This window comes from Neurospora hispaniola, assembly GCF_033458365.1.
Source record: "Neurospora hispaniola strain FGSC 10403 chromosome Unknown B0T23scaffold_2, whole genome shotgun sequence".
NCBI lineage: Eukaryota > Fungi > Ascomycota > Sordariomycetes > Sordariales > Sordariaceae > Neurospora > Neurospora hispaniola.
The window spans coordinates 4,944,945-4,964,029 of NW_026944407.1; the positions used below are offsets into that span (position 1 = coordinate 4,944,945).

The 19,085-nt window shown below is 50.9% G+C and overlaps 2 protein-coding genes across 2 annotated transcripts; both read right to left on the reverse strand.

Moving 5' to 3' along the window:
* Nucleotides 1-1,787: 1,787 nt before the first annotated feature.
* B0T23DRAFT_354517 (uncharacterized protein) lies at nucleotides 1,788-9,171 on the reverse strand (the record flags this gene model as incomplete). The annotated part of the gene is made up of 3 exons (XM_062836129.1): nucleotides 1,788-2,130; nucleotides 2,386-7,636; nucleotides 7,922-9,171. 3 exons carry the CDS (start codon nucleotides 9,169-9,171, stop codon nucleotides 2,017-2,019), a joined length of 6,615 nt encoding a protein of 2,204 aa, XP_062696237.1. The 3' UTR covers nucleotides 1,788-2,016.
* Nucleotides 9,172-16,092: 6,921 nt separating this feature from the next.
* Nucleotides 16,093-18,422, reverse strand: B0T23DRAFT_354523 (uncharacterized protein; the record flags this gene model as incomplete). The annotated part of the gene is made up of 2 exons (XM_062836130.1): nucleotides 16,093-17,402; nucleotides 17,525-18,422. The coding sequence occupies 2 exons, from the start codon at nucleotides 18,420-18,422 to the stop codon at nucleotides 16,093-16,095; spliced, it is 2,208 nt and encodes a 735-aa protein (XP_062696238.1).
* Between the last annotated feature and the right edge of the window lie 663 nt (nucleotides 18,423-19,085).

Consider the following 19,085-nt stretch of genomic DNA (forward strand, 5'->3'; position numbering starts at 1 on the left):
TATTATATTAATACTAGCCGTCGAGAGGATACTTTATTTAAAGAGAGGGTATAATTAATTAATTTAAATAACAATCTAAGTATATTCCGGTTAATTGTATAATAAATTGAATTCTTTAGTATAATAGCGATTATAAAAGGTACAAACGGTTTCTAAAATATTTTACTATATATATTCGAATTTATTGAGAACGGATTATTTAATAGCCTAAATATTACTATTATATTTAATCTCTAAGAAAGTACGGAGGTCGCTCTATATAAGCGTATTACGAATAGTATTATAATTAAGTTTACTATAAAGAACTAATATATATTTAATTTATATATTCTTAGGATTACCCTTAATATAATTAATAGCGAACGAAAGGGAAATATAGGAGTATTCCTAAAAGTATATATTAATATTATAGAAGTAGTTCCGCAATTATAAGAAATTTTCGCCGGTAAATTTAATAATATTATATTTAAAATAGTATTTAATATAGACTAATATAGCTACAATTAGTAAAGGGGTAATTATAATAACGGCCGCCGACGAAGGGGTAATAAAGGGAAATATAATAGAAATACAAATTTAGTTATAAAAGAGGTAATTCTAATAATAGAACCTAATAAAGATAGAGGGGTAATTTCCTACTAAATTTTATTTAATAAGGCTTACAAACGTAAACTACTCCTACTAGGATATATACGAAGAGAGGTAATTAAGGAGGAACTTAATTATAGCGAATTAAAATTTGAATAATTACTATTTACGCACGAACTTATCGGCTTCCGAAGTTTAAGGGTACGAACGGGGAGCCCGGGGCAATATAAGGGGGTAGTTTTCGTTACTATCTTCTTCGACGGACTCCACGGTAGACTAGTATTATTACAATAAGGGCGGAGGGGGTTAGATTATCTTAATTATAATAATTATAGGGGTAGTAGTACGAAAGGGACGAAGAATAGCCTTAACGGTACGAAAGATAAACTAACCGCTACGTATATATATTTTAATAGTATTAGTTTAATTCCCGGAGGAAGAATTATCAATTTATTAGGAATATAGGCGAAAGGTAGGTTAAAGTAACTATAATTGTAGCCGTACGTAGGGGACGGTAAATTAGGGATTAATTTAAAGATATATTAATAGCTACCGATTATAATGAAATACGCTCTGTTAAACCTCTTTTATACCTATACAAACTCTATTCATCCGCTAACGAGTATTATAGAGCCTTATACTAGTCTAGCGCCTCGGCGCGGTGCCGGATTATCCTTCCCGCGAGCCCGACCCGATGTAGGCGTTATTGTAAATGATCCTACGCTTCAGTTGACGAAGGGGAGTAGCAGCCGCTAAGGTGCTTCTATGCACGGGCTCTTAGCCTCCTGACAGTTAGTCCATCCATCCATTCCGCCAAACCCGTCTGTTAGTCCCTTAATTTATACCGAAACCTGTTTTTTTTTCTTTTTTTTTTTTTTTATTGCTCGTGCTTATCAAGTTTATGAGTGAAAACAAAAGGGGAATTGGTGAATAACAATGTCTCTCTAAACGCCAGGCTTGATGATAAGAAAAAAAAATAAAAAAAAAAATTGCCGAAAGCAAAGAAGAATATCTCCGTCGAAGAGAAGTCAAAAAAAAAAAAAAAAAAGAGCGCACACACAAGGTTGGCTCGCGCACTCGAGCCCAAAAGTAGGTACCTAATAATAAGAACTGTCACCCGCTTATTAGACAAGCAGTAGTGGACGAAGCAGAAGCAGAAGCAGAATCAAAAAAAAAAAAAAAAAAAAAAAAAAACCACCCGCCAGAATAATCCCTAGGTATCAATCATCTTTCTTCTTCTTAGTCAGTCACATTTCTCTTCCTCCTTCCTTCCCCCTTCTCCTTGGACCTTATTCATCATTATCCTTATCCTTATCCTTATTGATCCCTGGAGGTATCGTCCGTCCTCCTCCTATCCTCCCGACTTGTCCTCCCCCTCTCCGCCCTTCCCCGAGCATTAGCAATCATAACCTCAAAACCAGCGACTTGCTACTCCGCCAGCTTGGCGAAATGCTTGCTCCAGATCCAGCCGATGACGTTGGTGGGATCATCTTGGTTCTTGGCCAGCCAGAGCTCACCCTTTTCGGCGACTACGTCAAAGATCTGTTGCAACACGGTATTTGTCAGTCATTGGTTTTGATTCTTGGAAATATTAAGCGAGGCGAAGAGGGGAGAAGGAGTACGAGTGGGAGAGGGTGAATTCGAGCGAAGCGAGCAAAATGAGAAAAAAAAAAAAAAAAAAAAAAGGCCGAGCGCAGCGGGTATCCAACTCCCCAAAATCCCAGCACAGAAAGAGATGGGGGAAGAAAAAAAAAAAAAAAAAAAAAAAAAAAAAAAAAAAAAAGAATGATAACGTACCTCCCCAGCTTGATAAGTCAAATAAGGATACCCGCCCTCATGCTTGGTAGTCTCAATATTGAACTCAAACAGACTAGCAGCCAACCACATGACATTGGCCTCGGCCGCAGCTTCCGCCGAGATGAACATGCCTGCGCCACCATTCGAAGTTTGCATCTCATAATGATGGTTAGAATTGCTGGGACCAGCTTCCAGTTCAGGGTGCCCATCAACTTCATCTGCGTCGTCCATTGGTAGCGCAGAGTGGAAGAGACCGGATTGGCGACGCGGTTCGCTGGTGGCGTAGTTGTGGTGGGAAGAGGTGTAGGATCCCCGACGGGAGAGGGTGTGGCCTGAGTGGGCGACTCCATGGCCGTGGCTGGTGTGGTGAGTGCCGGAGGCGGATTGAGCAGAGTAAGAATCGGTGGATTGACGAGGCAGACTGCCCGAGTCGAAGCTACGACCAGTTGTAGGACGAGTAGTGGAATAGCCACCCGTGGTAGAAGTAGCGTGCGTAGCAGGTACCGACCTCGGTGCCGAAGACGACGAGGGATCCGCCGGACTGAGCGGAGCCGCCGAGTTGCCCCTCGAGTGATGGCCATTGAACAACCCGGAGTAATAATCCCGATAATACTGCCCCGGGCTAGGCAACGCCGAACCAGTGCCGGTAGGAGAAAGGTCAAATCTTCCAGACAGATCGGGAGTCGGCAGGGTCGGGACATAATCGCTGTTGATGGACAGGCCACGACCTCTCGGGGTGAGCAGCTCAGTAGGACGAGATCGAGTCTTGGTCAGAATGGAGCCGGAGCCAATGTCATCCGACGTCGACTGGGAGGTCCTACCTCTCAGCGAAACAGGGTTGAGAATGACGAGCTGTCTTGCCCGCTCGACTTGCTCCTTGAAATCTCGATCGAAGACCTGGACGATTTCCGGAATGTCGGGGGTGTGGTCGAAGTCGGCGAGGGGGGCCTTGACTTTTTCTGTCCAGGTCGAGTACCATGCCGCTTGAATGTCGACGAACTTGGCGAGACAAATCCTACCAATTTCGGCGGTCAGTGCAGAAAGTTTGGGCAGTTCCTTCTTGAGCGTATCATCGAGGGCTTCGTACTGTTCGACGGCCTCGGCGAGCGTCTTGTCGATCTTCTTGCCGTTGGCTTTGAGCTGCATGTAGCGCTCGTAGTCGAGACGGCGCTTGGCTCGCTTCTTGATGGCTAGACCAGGATTTTGGTAACATTTGATGACCTGCTCAAACGGCTCGATAACTTGTTTGCGAACGTCGGTTAGATGTTTGTCCAGGATTTTCTCCATGTCCCTCATAGAGACACTAAACTGGACCCATCGGCTTTCGATGTGGGCGTAATCTCTCGATGGCTGCAGGCGCATAACCAGCTCCATGGCGGTTACGTACTGAAGAAATTCGTGGACGTAGGTGGAGGCGCTTCGGGTGTAGAACTCGACATCGCGAAGCACCACCTGCAATCTGAGGAACTCGTCACCGAATCGCTCATGAAGTTTGGCATATTCTTCGTCTTCTGGTGCCCGATTGCTTGCTCCTTGTAGCTTATCGACACGCTTGCCAAAGGCCCTGGCCAGACCAGCTCGAACGTCCGACTCCTTGCGCTTCCGGTTGCCGACAATCTGGCCGACAAGCTCAAAGTTCCTCTTGGTCCTGTTGATCTCATCAATGGCGCTGATCACGGTGGATTTGGCACTGACAAGTGCATCCCGGTCGGGATGATCTTCTGGGGTGTACTTGAGAAGATGAGCAATGATATCGGGGTACTTGGTCAACCTCTGCATGGGCTTGATCAAAAGGGAATCCAAACTCCAGGCTGCTGTGAGTTCCTTGGCACCCTCGCTGCACTCGTTCAGCCACACCTTGACGGCATCGTCCTCCTGGATTTGAATCAGACGTTTGGCAGAAAGATCACTGGTTCGGAGATAGACTTCGTGGACGGCCTTGAGCTGGTCGATGTTCTTGATGAAGAGAGGTCCGAGGCTGGTCTGGCGATCCTTATCATCATCCAATTCCGGCTTGTTCGAGGCCCCGCCGGAGGAGTTGGTAGACGCAAGAGTGGTCGTGTCCGTTTCCTTTAACGACGCCTCATGTGCAAAAGTAGGTGACTTTCTCCCCTTGGGTTGATAGACACTTGCGACCCCATCCCTCAGCTGAGCAAGGAAGGTAGCGTGAAAGGCAATGATGTCGTCGGTGTTCCGGAAAATAAGCTTGATCGTCTTGGAATCAAGTTGAGGACATGCCTCTGCCGTACCCTTGTAAATTTCCTCCACAACGCTCATATCCCGAACAAAGATCTCTTCGGTATCAATCAGCTCGCGGATGACCATCTGCCGCTGCCGGAGTCGTTTCTGCTCCTGTGTCAAGTTATCTGTGGCTTCCGACGATAAGCTTTTGCTTTCGGTACGGGAAAGCTGTGACTGATCGACTGTCTCGAAAGAAAATAGGCCGGCTGATGGTGGAGATGAGATGATGGCAGTTCCAAACTCCTCATCATCCTGTACATGTGGATAACTGTTGGGCCGGGAGAGCACTTCGTAGGTACTCTCGTCTAAATCATCATAGTTATTTACTGATGGGCGAACAGGGGCTGTCTGATGCGACACTAGTGGTATCCTCCTTTGGACAGCGGAATTGTCCCTATCAAGGTCTGACGATTGCCGCGGGTCGACCTTGTCAGCCAGCATGGAGGATGAAGATGCTCGTGGCGGCTTGTCAAGTGGTGATATTTCCGGACTTGGTGGTGGCGGACGCCGTAAGCTTGATCGATTCCTGGCAAAGTTATTATTATACGACACGGGTAGCTCGGATTCCGTTGGCTGTTTGAATATCCGTGATGCACGCGGGTCCTGATTATCTAGAGCAGCAGCATTCTGATCATCGCTTCCAAAGGAAAAGTCAGTCCAGGCTGAGTGCTGACTGAGGCGGTTACCAGGTGACAAGTAGGCAGGTACGGCCAGCCCGTTGGAGTGTGAGCTGTCAAGTGTTTGCTGGTACTCTGCTGCGGAGGAGGGATGGGCATCATATGGGTCATCGTTGTCGGATAACGTCAAGGTCGAATCCCGCAGGCTGGCAATGTTGTCACGTAGATGCGGACCAATATAAAAATCCTCGAGGCGCTCCAGGTTATCGGCCTCGGAGACCCGGGACTCTTCGCGCTGGTGCTTCTGGTGCTGGGGATGGGATTGCCCAGGGCCGGCAGCAGCAGTGGCTCCCAATGTCTCATTCAGCGGCGGCTCGTCTGCATGGTGCAGACCGGATGGAGGCCTCGTGTCACGAGCTTGGTCCTTGTACAACGGTCTAAAATCATTTTCGGGGCCCAATATCGTGACCGTTGTTTCGTAATTTTGGGATGAAAATGTATACGGTTGGAGCACGTATTCGTCTGCATCTGGCTGCTGCTGCTGCGCAGGACCCGTGGTTGGCTCGGTCGTGGTGAAATCCTCCCGAGTCGGCGTCTGTTGCTGCGAGGGCTGCTGCTTCTGCTGCTGTTGCTGCACGGACGTATCCAGCGCAATCTCGATAGACACATCATCGTCGTCGTCCACATCGTCATCGTCGTCAAATGGAGAATGATAGGATAACCGCTTGCTTTGGGGTGCCGCCAAAGGTGACGCCAATGGAGGCGTCGGGGCTGGCGGTTCATGGGTTCGTGGACTTGGTGGCTGATGGTCTATGACGATATTTCCCAAGGCATAGTCAATCGCTGCGAAATTCTCGGGCCGTGGTGGCTCTGTTTGCGCTTCCTCATCGAACTCGGTCACTGCGGTAGCAACGGATATGGCTGATTGCGGTATTGGAACATCGAGCTCGTCGTCACTATCGACAAAGCCTCCTGGTATTCCTAACGTTGGTGAATCACGGCCATTGCTCGCAGGTGGTTGCGCCGGTGTCTGTATTATGGGTAGGTTGGTAATAAGCTTGAGAGGCTCTTCAAGCCCCTTCTTGTCTGTATGTCTCCCTGCTGTTGCTGCTGCTGCTGCTGCTGCTTCTCCTCGGTCTACTGAATCGGACGATTTGCTTGATGGCGCTGCAGCAAGAGCGGCAGCTTCCGCCTTGGCCTCGGCGCGGGTGACAGTATCCAAGTCCATCTTGCGCTTGTCCGCCGCCGCAGTCTCCCTGGCCTCCTTGGCTTGTTGGTCCTTGATGGTTCTGCTGTAGGCAAGCTTGATCGTCTCTCGTCGTTGGGCGAAATCGATGGGTCCTACGGACAGCTTTCGTCGTCGAATGGTGGCAGCGTTGTCGGCCTTTGATCCAGCCCGGCGGTTCGACTTGTCGGGGGACGGCGGTCGGTCGGTGGAGCATCTCATCCGGGAAGCCGCGGTCGAAGCAGTGGCCACGGACTGCCGGGGTCGCGAGCTTCGCAGCGAAGGAGAGAGTTTGGGAGCGGGCACAGACACATAGGCGTTGAGCCGGCCGTTATTATTGTTGGGAGTCGCAATGTTGGTCGGAGCAGCCTTTCGATTCGAGGTCTGGAGGCGCTTGGCGGTTGTGGTGGTGGTCGCGGGCGTGGTAGGGGTATGCGAACGGGTGGCAGGTGTTTTAGCCCTTGAGACTGGTGTCCCATGCTGCTGGCGGGACGATCTTCCGCTGGTAGGGGTTGGTCCATATTTTAGTGCGGCGACGGGGGAGTTGGATCGCGTGGACACCGGGCTGCTTCTTCCGTGGCTCTCTGAAATACTAGCCCTTTTCACCATGACGGGGAGGCGCGAGGTGGAGGATAGGGGCGTGGTCGGTGTGGAAGGGGTGGTCCGGCCCGTGTTGGTCGCCCTGCTGCTGCTACTTGTTGTCGTTGTCGCAGTGCCACGGCCGGACCGGGTATGGCTGGTGGACAAGGGTTGTTTGGTGGACGCGTATGAGACAACGACATCGCTCTGGGCTCTAGAGTGGTTCTTTGCTACCCTAGCCAGATTATCTGTAGTAGGCAGCGCAGAGGCCGCCCCGCGGTACCAGTCAGTTGGAGACGAGGGCTCCATATCTCCCATAGTATCCGAGTGAGAGGAGCTTCGCAGGCGGGGTCCGGACATGGTGAGGTCATGTATGCTGGACGACTCGGAAGTCCGCCGGGGACGAGCCCCTTCTAGGTGGTGGCCTTGGATGCCAAACCCAGCCGTGACCGAGTCTTGTTCGTCGGGCAGGATCTCGCCAAAGAGCAGCCCATTCGATCGCGACAAGGATTGTAACGGCAATCCGGTGGTGGGGGACAGCTGCGGCAGCGACCTGGATGCCGGGCCGTTTGCGGCAGCTCCACCGTTGCTGTTGTTATTATTCCGAGGCTTGCTGATTCGGTTTGCGAACGATTGGGAGTTGCGATCTGTTATTCGGTCGTCGGTCGAGAGTTTGGGTCGCGGTCGCGGTCGCGGTATACTTCTGGATCGGGATCGGTATGTTTGGGATGGGCTATTGTTGGTTGGGTCTTGTCGCGTTCGTCGTATCGATGTCGCTCTCGAAGATGTCCCTGTCGCTGTCGCGGGAGAAGTCGTCGTCGTCGTCGTCGTCGTCGTCGTCGTCGTCCTTGTCGTCGTCGTGGTATTCCTGGACCGTGCCGCCGAATAGGAGGCAACTCGGGCGCCAACACTGGGAGATGGACCCTTGATTGGGGAAGCGGAAGCGGTGGTGGAGGAGGAGGAGGATATGGTGGAAGTAGTCTGGTCTCTCGAGGGTCTCGGCTGTCTTCGCTGGCTTGGGAGATTGGTATTGTGGGATGTCCCTGTTTGGTCGAACATCTTCTTGAGGTCCTTGACGCTGGGCGGGTGAGCCCCACCTTGTGTGCCATACGAATTAGCTGTTGTCAGCGCCGGCCTGGCATTGCTGCCAAGGCGATCGTCGACGGGATTCGATGCTGAGCGGAGTCCCGATCGAGCACCGCTGGGTGTTTGTGGATTAGTATGTGTACTACGGCTGCTTCCGGACATTTTGGTGGTGCCAGCAGCAGCAGCGGAAGCAGCAGCAGCAGCAGCAGGCAAGGCGGATGGCTTTAGGGCCCCATTCGAAGGTGACCCTGGAGAGGTGGATGGGGGAAGCGTTTGTTGTTGTTGTTGTTGCTGTTGCTGTTGGACTGAGGTAGGTGCCAAGGTACTCTTTTTGATTGGATCCGCAGTCCTGCTTGTTACGACGGCGGCATCACTTGTTCCAAAGCTACGATAATAGTCGTCTGGTTGCAGGTTTAGCGACCCGGAAACTCGCGGATTGGCGGCAAAGGCCTGGAGATGATGGGCGGCGGCGGCATGGGAAGCAAATGGAAACCTTTGGCTGAGGCTGTGGGCAGAGGCAGACGGACTGGTGGCCAGGGGACTTTGCGCTGGACTTGTTAGTCGAGGGCTGGCCAAGGGACTTGTTAGTCGACTCGCTGAATAGCTGGTATAACTGGCTGACGGGCTGGCCAAGTGACTGGGTCGGGCCTCAAAGTCTAGTGCGGGCGCGGGCGCAGGCGCAGACGGGTGCGTGGGACTGGAGTGTTCGGGGAAGTATGAGCCGTGGTCCTGTTGGTGGAAATCACGGCGGCGTGGTGGTGGACGGGTGTGGTGGTGGTGGTGGTGTGGGTGGTGGCCGTCGTGGGGTGGTTTGGCCTCGAGGTACCGGTACAAGTCTGGGGCTCGACGGTCAAGATTGTCTAGAGAGGAATGGTAGTTGTGGTGGTGGTGATGCTTGTACTGTGACTGAGACTTTGAGCGGGTAATATGACGACGGGAACCTGAACCACCACCAAGCTCGTGGGCCAAAGTATGAAGATTAGTAGTTGAAGCAGCCTTCTCCTCCTCTTCTTGGATCCGGATGCTGCCGTGATCCATTACGTTTTGTCTCCTTTTCTTTAAGGGCAGTACGGTTATGACTTTTTGTGACTTTTTTTCCCCGTTTCTCCTTGAAGATGTGGAAGGCGGTATAGTACCGTGACGGCTGCCCACTCAGCTCTGGATTCACCTCTTTGCTCTGCTCTGATCCTACACGGTGACGAGTTTTGCACCCGTCTGCCCCCCTGTCCAGTCTTGTTCGCGGTATGGAAAACGCGGGACGGGAAAGAGCTGAGCTGAAGGAGGGGGTAACTTGGGATGGGGGCGAGCTCAGTTCAGTTCAGTTCTTGTTTTTGTCGTCAGAGGAACTGAAGTGTCGATAGTACGTAACAGGCGGTCGGTGTTAGGAACGGGCGGTTCCTTAGGTACTCTCTAAAATGTCGATATCATCCCGGCCATGCACAGACACAGACACAGACACACAGGCCAGGGGCTACTGGGTACCTTTTGTGCACCAGGATGTCCTGTCTAGACTACAGCACCCTGAATACCACTTTACTTGACTTGGGGTAGCATGCCAGCCCGAGAGATGGATGTCAGGGCATGAGGCTAGTGACGACGTGTCGATATGCAGATTCCTGGGCGGGATGAGATGGAGGTCTGCGAGTCAATACTGAAGGTTGAATGAAGGTCGCGAATCTGAAGAAGAAGCGGAAAAAGAAGAAGAAAAAAAAAAAAAAAACAGGAACCACCAATCTTCAATCCCGTCTCTGACCAGGGGTCCTTTGGTACAGTACCACCATGATCACCCAAGTTCCCCTCTTTCCCCTGGCGTCTGCATTCCATTCTTCCATGCCTCGCTGCTTGCAGACTTGCTCTTCCACCTATGTTTACACACACTATTAACGAGATAAGATTATGGACTCGTCAATCTGGCTCTATTTTGACACATGTCCAAGCGTAGGCATGGAATTGGAGTCAATTGACCATTTCGGTATCTGGATAGAGTCATCTGTTATGACCTTCCAGAACCCCTTCTCCCCCGTCGACCATCAGTATAAAGTTGTACCAGTGTGGATTCTGCCAAGCACGCTACCTACAAGTAGTGCAGAGACCCCTATGCAGTAGCAAATCTGCTTGTACACTAAACTAGAATACACTACCAACCTAGTCCAAACCCGGACCCTGGCTGACGGGCAGTTCCTCAAGTCAGTCAGCAGCAGCAGCATCATGGTCATCATCACGGCCCGATGCGAGACAAGCTGAATGCAGGTCCCATTGATAGAGGAGGTGGTGGTCAATGTCGTATCGAGTGGTGATGTTGATTGATATTTGCTGATGGAGGAGGGGACAGTGTCACTACCTAGGTGCAGTGGGCGTCTACCCGTCACCAAGACTGTCCTGTAAAAGGCCGGCCGTGGAACCCTATACTGTGCCTACTGTAGTAGGTAGTAGCAGTGTTGACTCGAAGCAGGTACCACTGCAACGTTGTGGGTGACCAAAAAGAAATGTCCGGTGTTTGGGGAACTGCAGCAAATGGTGGGTGGAAAAGGAGAGAAGCAAAACTAAAGGAGACTGGCCTGTCTGTCTTGTCCACCTAACAAAAGGAGGTAAAAGACGGGCAACCAAGTGCAAGTCTCGAAACACTGTGGCGTCCCCCCCTCGTGGCTTCCTCAATTGCGCGCATCAGCCATTGAGGTTCCCTTCATCCACTGGCCTGCCCTGCCTGAGTGGAAGGAGCGGGCGGGCAGGGAAAAAGTGTTAATGGCTGGGCTGTTGTACATGTCGCCCAATCAGACAAGTCCGGGGTATTTACTACTACCTCTCGCTACAGCCAAGTGCAGTGTGTGTGTTGCCTCATGTCCCTCACCTGCCCTTTCCCTTCCATCTTCCGCTTGTGCCACTGCCGCACACACCTCACACAAGCGGGCACTGGCAGAGTCCGTCGGAAGCAACACGTCCGGTCTTGGGTCTTTCCACTTCTGTGGCCGTTGTGTTTCGAAATGGGAAGGAAGAGGGACTGACTGCATTGGACGTCGGGTGGAGCTTGTCTAGGTAATGAACATCCATACCTCCATCTGATAATGCACTGCACTGTACGACTGTGTGATAGGCGCAGTTCCACTAACACTCATTCCCTCGTAAAAGCCGTGATAGTGTCTCACAAGCGCACAAGGTGCCTATTCGTCCAATGTCCATTCTACCCCAACATTGCCCCTGGACCTGAAAAGCAAACTGAACCACCCATGTCTCCAATTCTAGTATTCCCGTCGCCATCTCCAACTTTGACGCGTCACTCATCAATCACCTTTTCGCGGTCGTCGCGCCGTTTCACCAGCGACAACGGAACCTGTCAATTGTTTTTTTTTTTTTTTTTTTTTTTTTTTTTTTCCCCTATCCGACTGGTGCTTCACTTTTGCCAAGAACCAATTCAATCCTCCCTCCAATCACTACATAGCCAGCTCCTTCTCCCGAGCCCTTCATAGGCTCCAGCATGCATCATCAAATTTTCCCAAACCATCACCATCATGTCGGCCAAGAGAAAGAGCGTCAGCTTCCTTGAGCTGGATTCAACCAGTACAACTTGGGGATCCAAGGGACGGCCCGAGCCACCTAGAAAACGCCCAAAACTAGTCAAAGAAACAGTCCCCAATCCCATCACCCAAACCCTCCTCTCCATCTACTATCCCCAAACCCTCACTCTCCGTCAATACGCACTGTCCAAACTTCCCAAAACATCCAGAATCCGCCGGAAGAAGATCGCCGCACTCGGCCTGTCTTCCGCTTCCCCTTCTCCTTCCCCTGCCCCTGCCCCAGCCTCGGAGAAACCCTCCGCTGCCCAAGCACTTGAGCAAGCCCTAGGCACCCTCCTAGACACCACTCTGGTCTGCTCTCACGACCCTCCATCAGACATCACTTCCAAGAAAGAAAAGTCTGATTACCGCTGGGAACAATGGGTCGGCTTCTCCCAAGGCGGAGGAGGAACCAAAGGTGACGAGTCCCATGTGACCCTGTCCGATGGCTTAAAGGGGGCCATGTACTCGCAGTCCGACATAGTCGACTTTGTCATCTGGCTATTATTCTCCCGTCGTTCCCGCTCAGCATCTTTCCGAGAAAAGACAAAAACTGGGAACGGATGGCCCGGGCCGAGACATTTACTCTGTGATGGTTTCCGGAAGGGAGTCCCTCCGCAGGGTCGATCTGGGGACATGGCAACAACCGCCCGTCATCAGCATCAGATACCCGGTGTGTATGCGCTTCATCAGAATAACTGTGTCAAGGTGCTGAAGGAGGCGCCGTGGCCGCAGTTTTTGATGTTACTGGGAAAAGAAGGGGAGAGGATCATGTTGGATTTGTTGCTGGATTGTGCCGTGTTTGTAGGTGTGAAGGAGGGAAAGGGGAATTTGGTTCAAGTGAGTGGGATTCCTGTTTCGGAACTGCAACCGCGGTCGTTGGGAACGGATTTTGCTGCCAGAAAAGACTTGAAGGGCACTGGTGGGGCCGGTGGTGAGAACCAGGAACTGAGTCCTTTGGAAATCACCTTTGCCAGAAACAGAATGTTATACGCCAGAGCGGCGTTGAATGCAAAGGGGTTGGTTCACTTTGGGCTAAGGCATATTCGTAGGTTCAGCTTCCATCGTGGGCATGAGGACACGCAAACTGACTATTGTAGACGTTCTAAACCGTTTTCCGTGCCAAAAGCCAGCTGAAGGGGAACAGGCAAGTAAACCGGATGAGAGCACCACTCATGTGATGATGTACATCTTTCCTCGCCAGTTCGGGCTTCACAATGTCTTCACTTCGGTGGTAGATCGCCAGCAGACTGCGCAAAAGTTCCAAGACTACACTCTTCGCGAAGATGAGATAGCAAAAAAGTTACCAAAACCGGCCGAGGGAGAGCGGCCCAAGATCAAGATACCCAAGAGACTCAGGGGTAACACGCAAGACTTGGTTCTCAAGTTGCAAGTGTTGCATAGGCGATGTTCGTATGCTGAGATGCTGCAGTATTATTGTCCTGTGAGTTCTCTTGGTCCTCTGAGTTGAGTAAAGCAATGCTAACTCGAACAGCTACCGAAACAACTAGAACCAGAGCACAAGTCACAGTCAAGTCCACTCAGAATCCCAGCCCGCCCCTCAAAGTCATCCCAAAAGAACCGCAGGAATCTTCGTCCACCTTCTACAGCTGCTGCCATTACGAATTTTGATTCCCAATCTTACTCTCTTCTGGACCTAGCTACCCCTATCTCGAGCATATCAGCCTTTTGCCAAGCTGTTCTATCGAAAATCATCCCCAACGACTTCTGGGGCTCGTCAGAAGACCTTACTGCTACCCAACAGCATAACAAGTCAGTCTTCCTCAAACAAATCGACGCCTTCATCCGCCTTCGCCGCTTCGAATCCATGACCCTCCACCACCTCGTCCAAGGAATGAAACTCTGTTCCATTCCCTGGTTGGCATCTCCAGCTTTATCCTCGCACAAGTGCTCCCAGCCCGAGCTCAACAAGCGAAAAGAAATCTACCTCGAATTTCTCTATTACACCTTTGACTCGCTCTTGATCCCTCTGATCCGGTCCAACTTTTATGTTACCGAAAGCTCGGCACATCGGTACAGATTGTTTTTCTTCCGACATGATGTCTGGCTGTCTGTCACTAAGCCGGCCCTCACTTGTCTGAAAGCGAAAATGTTTGAGGAGGTCAAGGGCGCAGAAGCGGTCAAGAGGCTGGAGGGAAGGAAGTTGGGGTTCTCGCAGGTGAGGTTGTTGCCGAAGGGGGTGGGAAGTAACCTGAGGCCGATCATGAATCTGAGGAGGAGGGTTTTGCTTAGAGGGTTTGGGAGTAAAGGTATTCGAGGAACGCAAAAGCAGATTCTGGGGCCTAGTATCAATTCGGTACTGGGACCGGTGAATTCCATGTTGAAGTTTGAAAAGAGGGAACGGCCAGGGTTGTTGGGAGGGGGGATGTTTGCTGTGGGGGATATTTATCAGAGGGTGAAGGGGTTTCGAGCTCGGGTTATGAGCGAGGAGAAGGGCGGCGGAAAGGAGAAAAAGTTTTATTTCGTCAAGGTGGACGTGCAAGCGGCCTTCGACACCATTCCACAAGCGGCAATGGTCGAGTTGCTGGAAAAGATTCCGGGGCATGGGGTGTATAAGGAATCAAAACACGTCGAGGTCAGTCTTCCGTTGGATTACGAACATAACTCAGCAAACAACGACACCAACATCAACAACCCAAAATATAAGCTAAAACCAACCAAACGCTGGCACTCAACCACCACGCCCTTTCCCTCAGTTACCACTACAACAACCACAACCACTTCCCCATCAACATCCATCCTCCCCCAACAAGATTTAGTGGCAACAACCAAAAAGAACACCCTCTTCATCCCCTCACACTCCTCCACCAAACTACACACCTCTTCCTCCCTCTTATCCCTCGCCAAAGAACACATCACCCAAAACCTCGTCAAGATCGGGAAGAAGTACTACCGCCAAAAGACGGGGATACCCCAGGGTTCCGTGCTCTCCAGCACGTTATGCAACTACTTTTACGCTGATCTCGAACGCTCTCAAGGGTTGGCTTTCCTGGGTTTAACCCCAGGAGAAGATGATAATGACGAGGGAAGGGGGATAAGTCGCGACGGAAATACCCTATTGATGCGTCTCATAGATGACTTCCTCCTCATCACCACCTCGCCGTCCAAAGCGCGGCGGTTTGTGGAGGTGATGCATCGTGGGCTTGCAGAGTATGGCGTGAGTGTTTCTGCGCAAAAGAGTTTGGTTAATTTTGATGTTTGCGTTGGTGGTACTCGAGTATCAAACTTGAGGAGGGGGAGGAAGACGAAGTTTCCGTATTGCGGGTTGACGATTGATACGAGGACGTTGGAGATTTGTAAGTCTGGTACTGGGATTGGTACTGGGGGAGAGGTGCAGAACAAGAGGGATACGGTGGTGTTTAATGGGATTACGGTCGAGTATTCGAGGAATCAGGGACGGAATTTCAGGAGGAAGGTGTTGAGTGAGTTTTCTTTTCTTCCTTTCCTCTCTCTCTCCCCTTCAGGTTCCATGAAAATAGGTGTATGAAAGCTGACTGACAAAAAAAAAAAAAAACAGACGCCTTCAAAATCCAATCCCACCTCCTCTTCTTCGACACCACGCACAACTCCTTCCGCACCACCCTCCGCAACTTGTACTCGGCCTTTATCGAAACAGCCATCAAGATGTGGGCGCACGCTCGCTGTCTTTCCACCACCACCCAACGAAAACGAAAACCAGGGACGGCATTAGTCATCGGTATGTGTCTCTCTCTCTCTCTCTCTCTCTTCTCTTGTGTCATTGCCTTTTGAATATTCCTGTCCGTCTGTCATATCTTGGAGGTAATCATGAAAGAAAGAAAGACACTTAAGTACACAGACAGGTTAGCTGATATATATACTACGCGCGCGCAAAACAGATACGATCAAGTCCCTGATTGAAGTGGCGTACCGTCTGTTGACGAGTAAATCCAGAAAGCAAAGATATCCTGGTTATCAGTGCTCTGTTAGTAAAGGGCAAGTTGCGTGGTTAGCCATGGTTGCTTGTCGACAGGTGCTGGTGAGAAAACAAGCGGGGTATAGGGAGGTGATTAGGTGGTTGGAGGGGGAGATTGAGAAGGTGATGAGAGATAAAAAGAAGAGGATGGATACGAGGGTGTTGGTTGAGGTGGCGAGGGAAGTAAGTTCCTGTTAGGGTTTGAAATTGAAGGCTGTAGGTTCATGTCTTTTGGGTCTATAGCTTAACGATACCATGTCCATCTATGAATACCTTCTATCCCTGTTTCCTCCTTTGATTTTCTTTCCAACGCCATGCTTGAGTTTATCGATATATCCAACACTTTCATTCTTCCATCCGTTCATTTCCAGATCCTTATCCCATGTCCCTTCATAACAACACACTTCCTTCCTTGTTCTTCCCCCCTTTGCACATTCTCTCCCATTTATCCCCTCACATCCTAAACCCCTTCTCCCACCACCTACTCCCCAACCACAAACTAGGCACATACTCCCAATCCAACCTCCACCAATCCCTTCTCCCTTCACCCGGCATCCCTCCCAGCCCCAACAACCTAAACAGCGAAACGGGCACTGGTTCATACAGGAATAGTCCGGATCTTGCCATGTCGTCAATCAACATCCATCTAGTTGAATGCAGCCACAGCAGCACGAAAAGGCCGTTTCCTGTTCTTTTCAACCACCTTGGCATCTCTCGAGTGGGGGCGGCGACTCTGTTATTGATGATGGCGATGAGAAGGGCTTGGACCAGGCACCCCAAAAACTGAAAAACAAAAAACCCGACGGGTTCAGCAAAGCCCGCTAGTCTGTTTCGTTTGTCGCCTGTTAGGAGATCTTGCCCTGCGAAACTGATGCGGAAGGCGGTGGATGAATAACCGCCGAGGGCGTGCAGAAAGCCGCTGAGGAAAAAGGCGGTGGCCATTTGTACCGTCATGGCTACCCCTTTTTTAGTACTGTTCTTCTTCTTCTTCTTTCCTTTTTCGTCCACCGTTCCCACTATCTTTCCTCCGCCAAAACCCCCCCCTTGCTTAACCAAAAAAAACCTCACCGGCCCCGTAAACCCGACTCGGAAACTCTGATGCCACCACCCGCCCCAAAACCCAGCTAGTCCCCGATCCAGCACGTTCCTCACAAACCCCCCAAACAGATCCGGATACCGCCACAACTCATCTAGGATCCCCATCCCGTGGCTTTCCAGTCTTAACCACCGTCCCAAGACGAAAAACTGGGTTAATTGCCAGAGGTAGCTGTATAGAATCAAGCCGCCTAGTACGCCGCTTAAAGAAAATAAGCTTCGGAAGAAGTTGAGGCCCCAGGGCGGTAGGCTTGCTAAGAAGCGTGCGCAGGCGAGGGATAAAGGTGGGAGAGTAGTAGAAGAAGAGGAAGAAGAGGAAGAGGAAGCGAGAGAGGAGAGGTAGGTGGGATGACGGAGGGGACCGTTGGGGCCGAGAATGAAGTAGGGGTCTAACCGGGCGGAGACGGTGAAGAAGTCGAGGGCGAGGTAGGACCAGATTATGTGCTGGAGACGAGAGAGGAGGAAGGAGCGGGCGGTGAGGGGGCGGTGGAAGTGTTGGTGGGATGAGACGGGGAGGCTGGCGAAGGAGACGGGGAGGCCGGTTGGGAAGTAGGGAAGGATTTCTGAATGGGAGGAAACCGGAGAGGTGGTGGTGGTGGTGGATTCTGGTAAAGGGGGGATAACGGGCGGTTGGAGAGAGGGGATGGATGAAATGGAGTAGTTCCAGCCTTTGTGTGGGAGTTAGTATGGTGTATACGAAAAGGGAGGGGGAAACGAACAAGAAAAAGGGAAAAGGAAAGGGAAAAAAAAAAAAAAAAAAAAAAAAAAAAAAAAAAAAAAAAAAACGTACCAGCACCCCGGAAGGAATTAAACATGTCCATGACCCAATCGAGCCTCTCCCAAATGGTGCCGTTGTCCGGGTACGGCTCCCAGTAGTACTCGTACTTGTCGAGGTCGATCGTTTCGTCTACCATCCATGTCTTTTCCTTTTCCTTGTGTTCATTTTCGCCTGGACTTTGTGTCTCGGTATCGGTAGAAGCCGATGAAGCAACCTTGGCACTCCCGTTGAGGTTTCTTCGCCGCAAGTTTGCTGTATCAGGATTGCTGTTGCCGTTGCCGTTTCCACTGATGTTCGTGTTCCCATTCACAATACCACCCTTCTCTCCCTGAGTCTGAGTCCGAGTTGGCTGTCCACCACCACCATGATCATTCTTCAACCTCCTCCTAACCCTCATCGCCACACCCTGATACCCCCCAAACACCACCGTCTCCAACCCCCAAATCGTTCCCCACCCACCCATCAAGCCAGCCGCATACGACAAAGCCGTACAAGCGCTTGCCGTTGTTGTTGTGCCCGGCGTGAACCATCCCTCTCCTCTTTCCGTTGACGGCCCTCCAAAACCAGGCAACCCAACCACCACCCCCAAATTCCACCAGACAAGCAGACCCCCCACGACCCATCGCAGCCGATGGACCCATTCCCTTCGGACCCTTACTTGTTGGTTTTTCTCCCCGGTGGTGGTGGTTTTGATGGTGTACTGCGGGATGCAGAGAAACGCAATGGGTAAGAGAAAGGCGCCGACGAGGCAAAAGGGGATGAGGAACGGTTGGACTTTGTTGGGGGTGTCGTAAAGGGCGTGGTAGAAGATGGAGCGGTAGGTGGTTAGGTAGTGGGCTGCGAGGTTGATTGTGGCGTCTGGTGGTGGTGGTGGTGGTGTTGAGGTGAGGCTTGATGTGAGGGGTGACATCTTGTCATGTCATGTCGTATCGCCTGGTGTATCTGTAGAGGTAGGTAGGTAGGTAGGTAGCTGCAGGTAGGCAGGCCTTCAACGGAACGGGCACGAACGGCGGAAGTAGGGGTGCGTTGCGTTGCGTTGCGTTGCGTGCGGTTACGGTAGGTAGGTCGGATTGGGGTACGTTGCGTTGCAGCGGCGGGCCGTCAATAGAAAGAAAGAAAGAAAGAAAGAGGAGGGAATTTTCGGATATGTTTTCGTTGGAGATGGAAATGTAAAAAGGTGAATTTTTGCAAATAAATAAATGAAAGGCCGCGGTGGTGAGAATCATTTCCAAAAAAAAAAAAAAAAAAAAAAAAAAAAAAAAAAAAAAAAAAAAAAAAGAACAGCTGTATGTCTCACAGCTGAACGAACCTCCAAGCGCCGCCAATCTAGTGTAGGTAGTGTAGAAATAATCAATTGTGTCACCGCCGCCGCCGCGCGCCGCGTGATCATCACCCGGACGGACGTGTGTCGATCATGAGTAAAAAATGGAGATGGAAAAAGCAAACAAACCTGCAAAATATGTGAGACGGAACACTACCTACCTATCGATTCTAGCGTCATCTACCTACCTACCTACCTCTAACAACTGAACTCAAAACTGCCCGCCGCTGGGCTGTGAACGCCACTACCTAG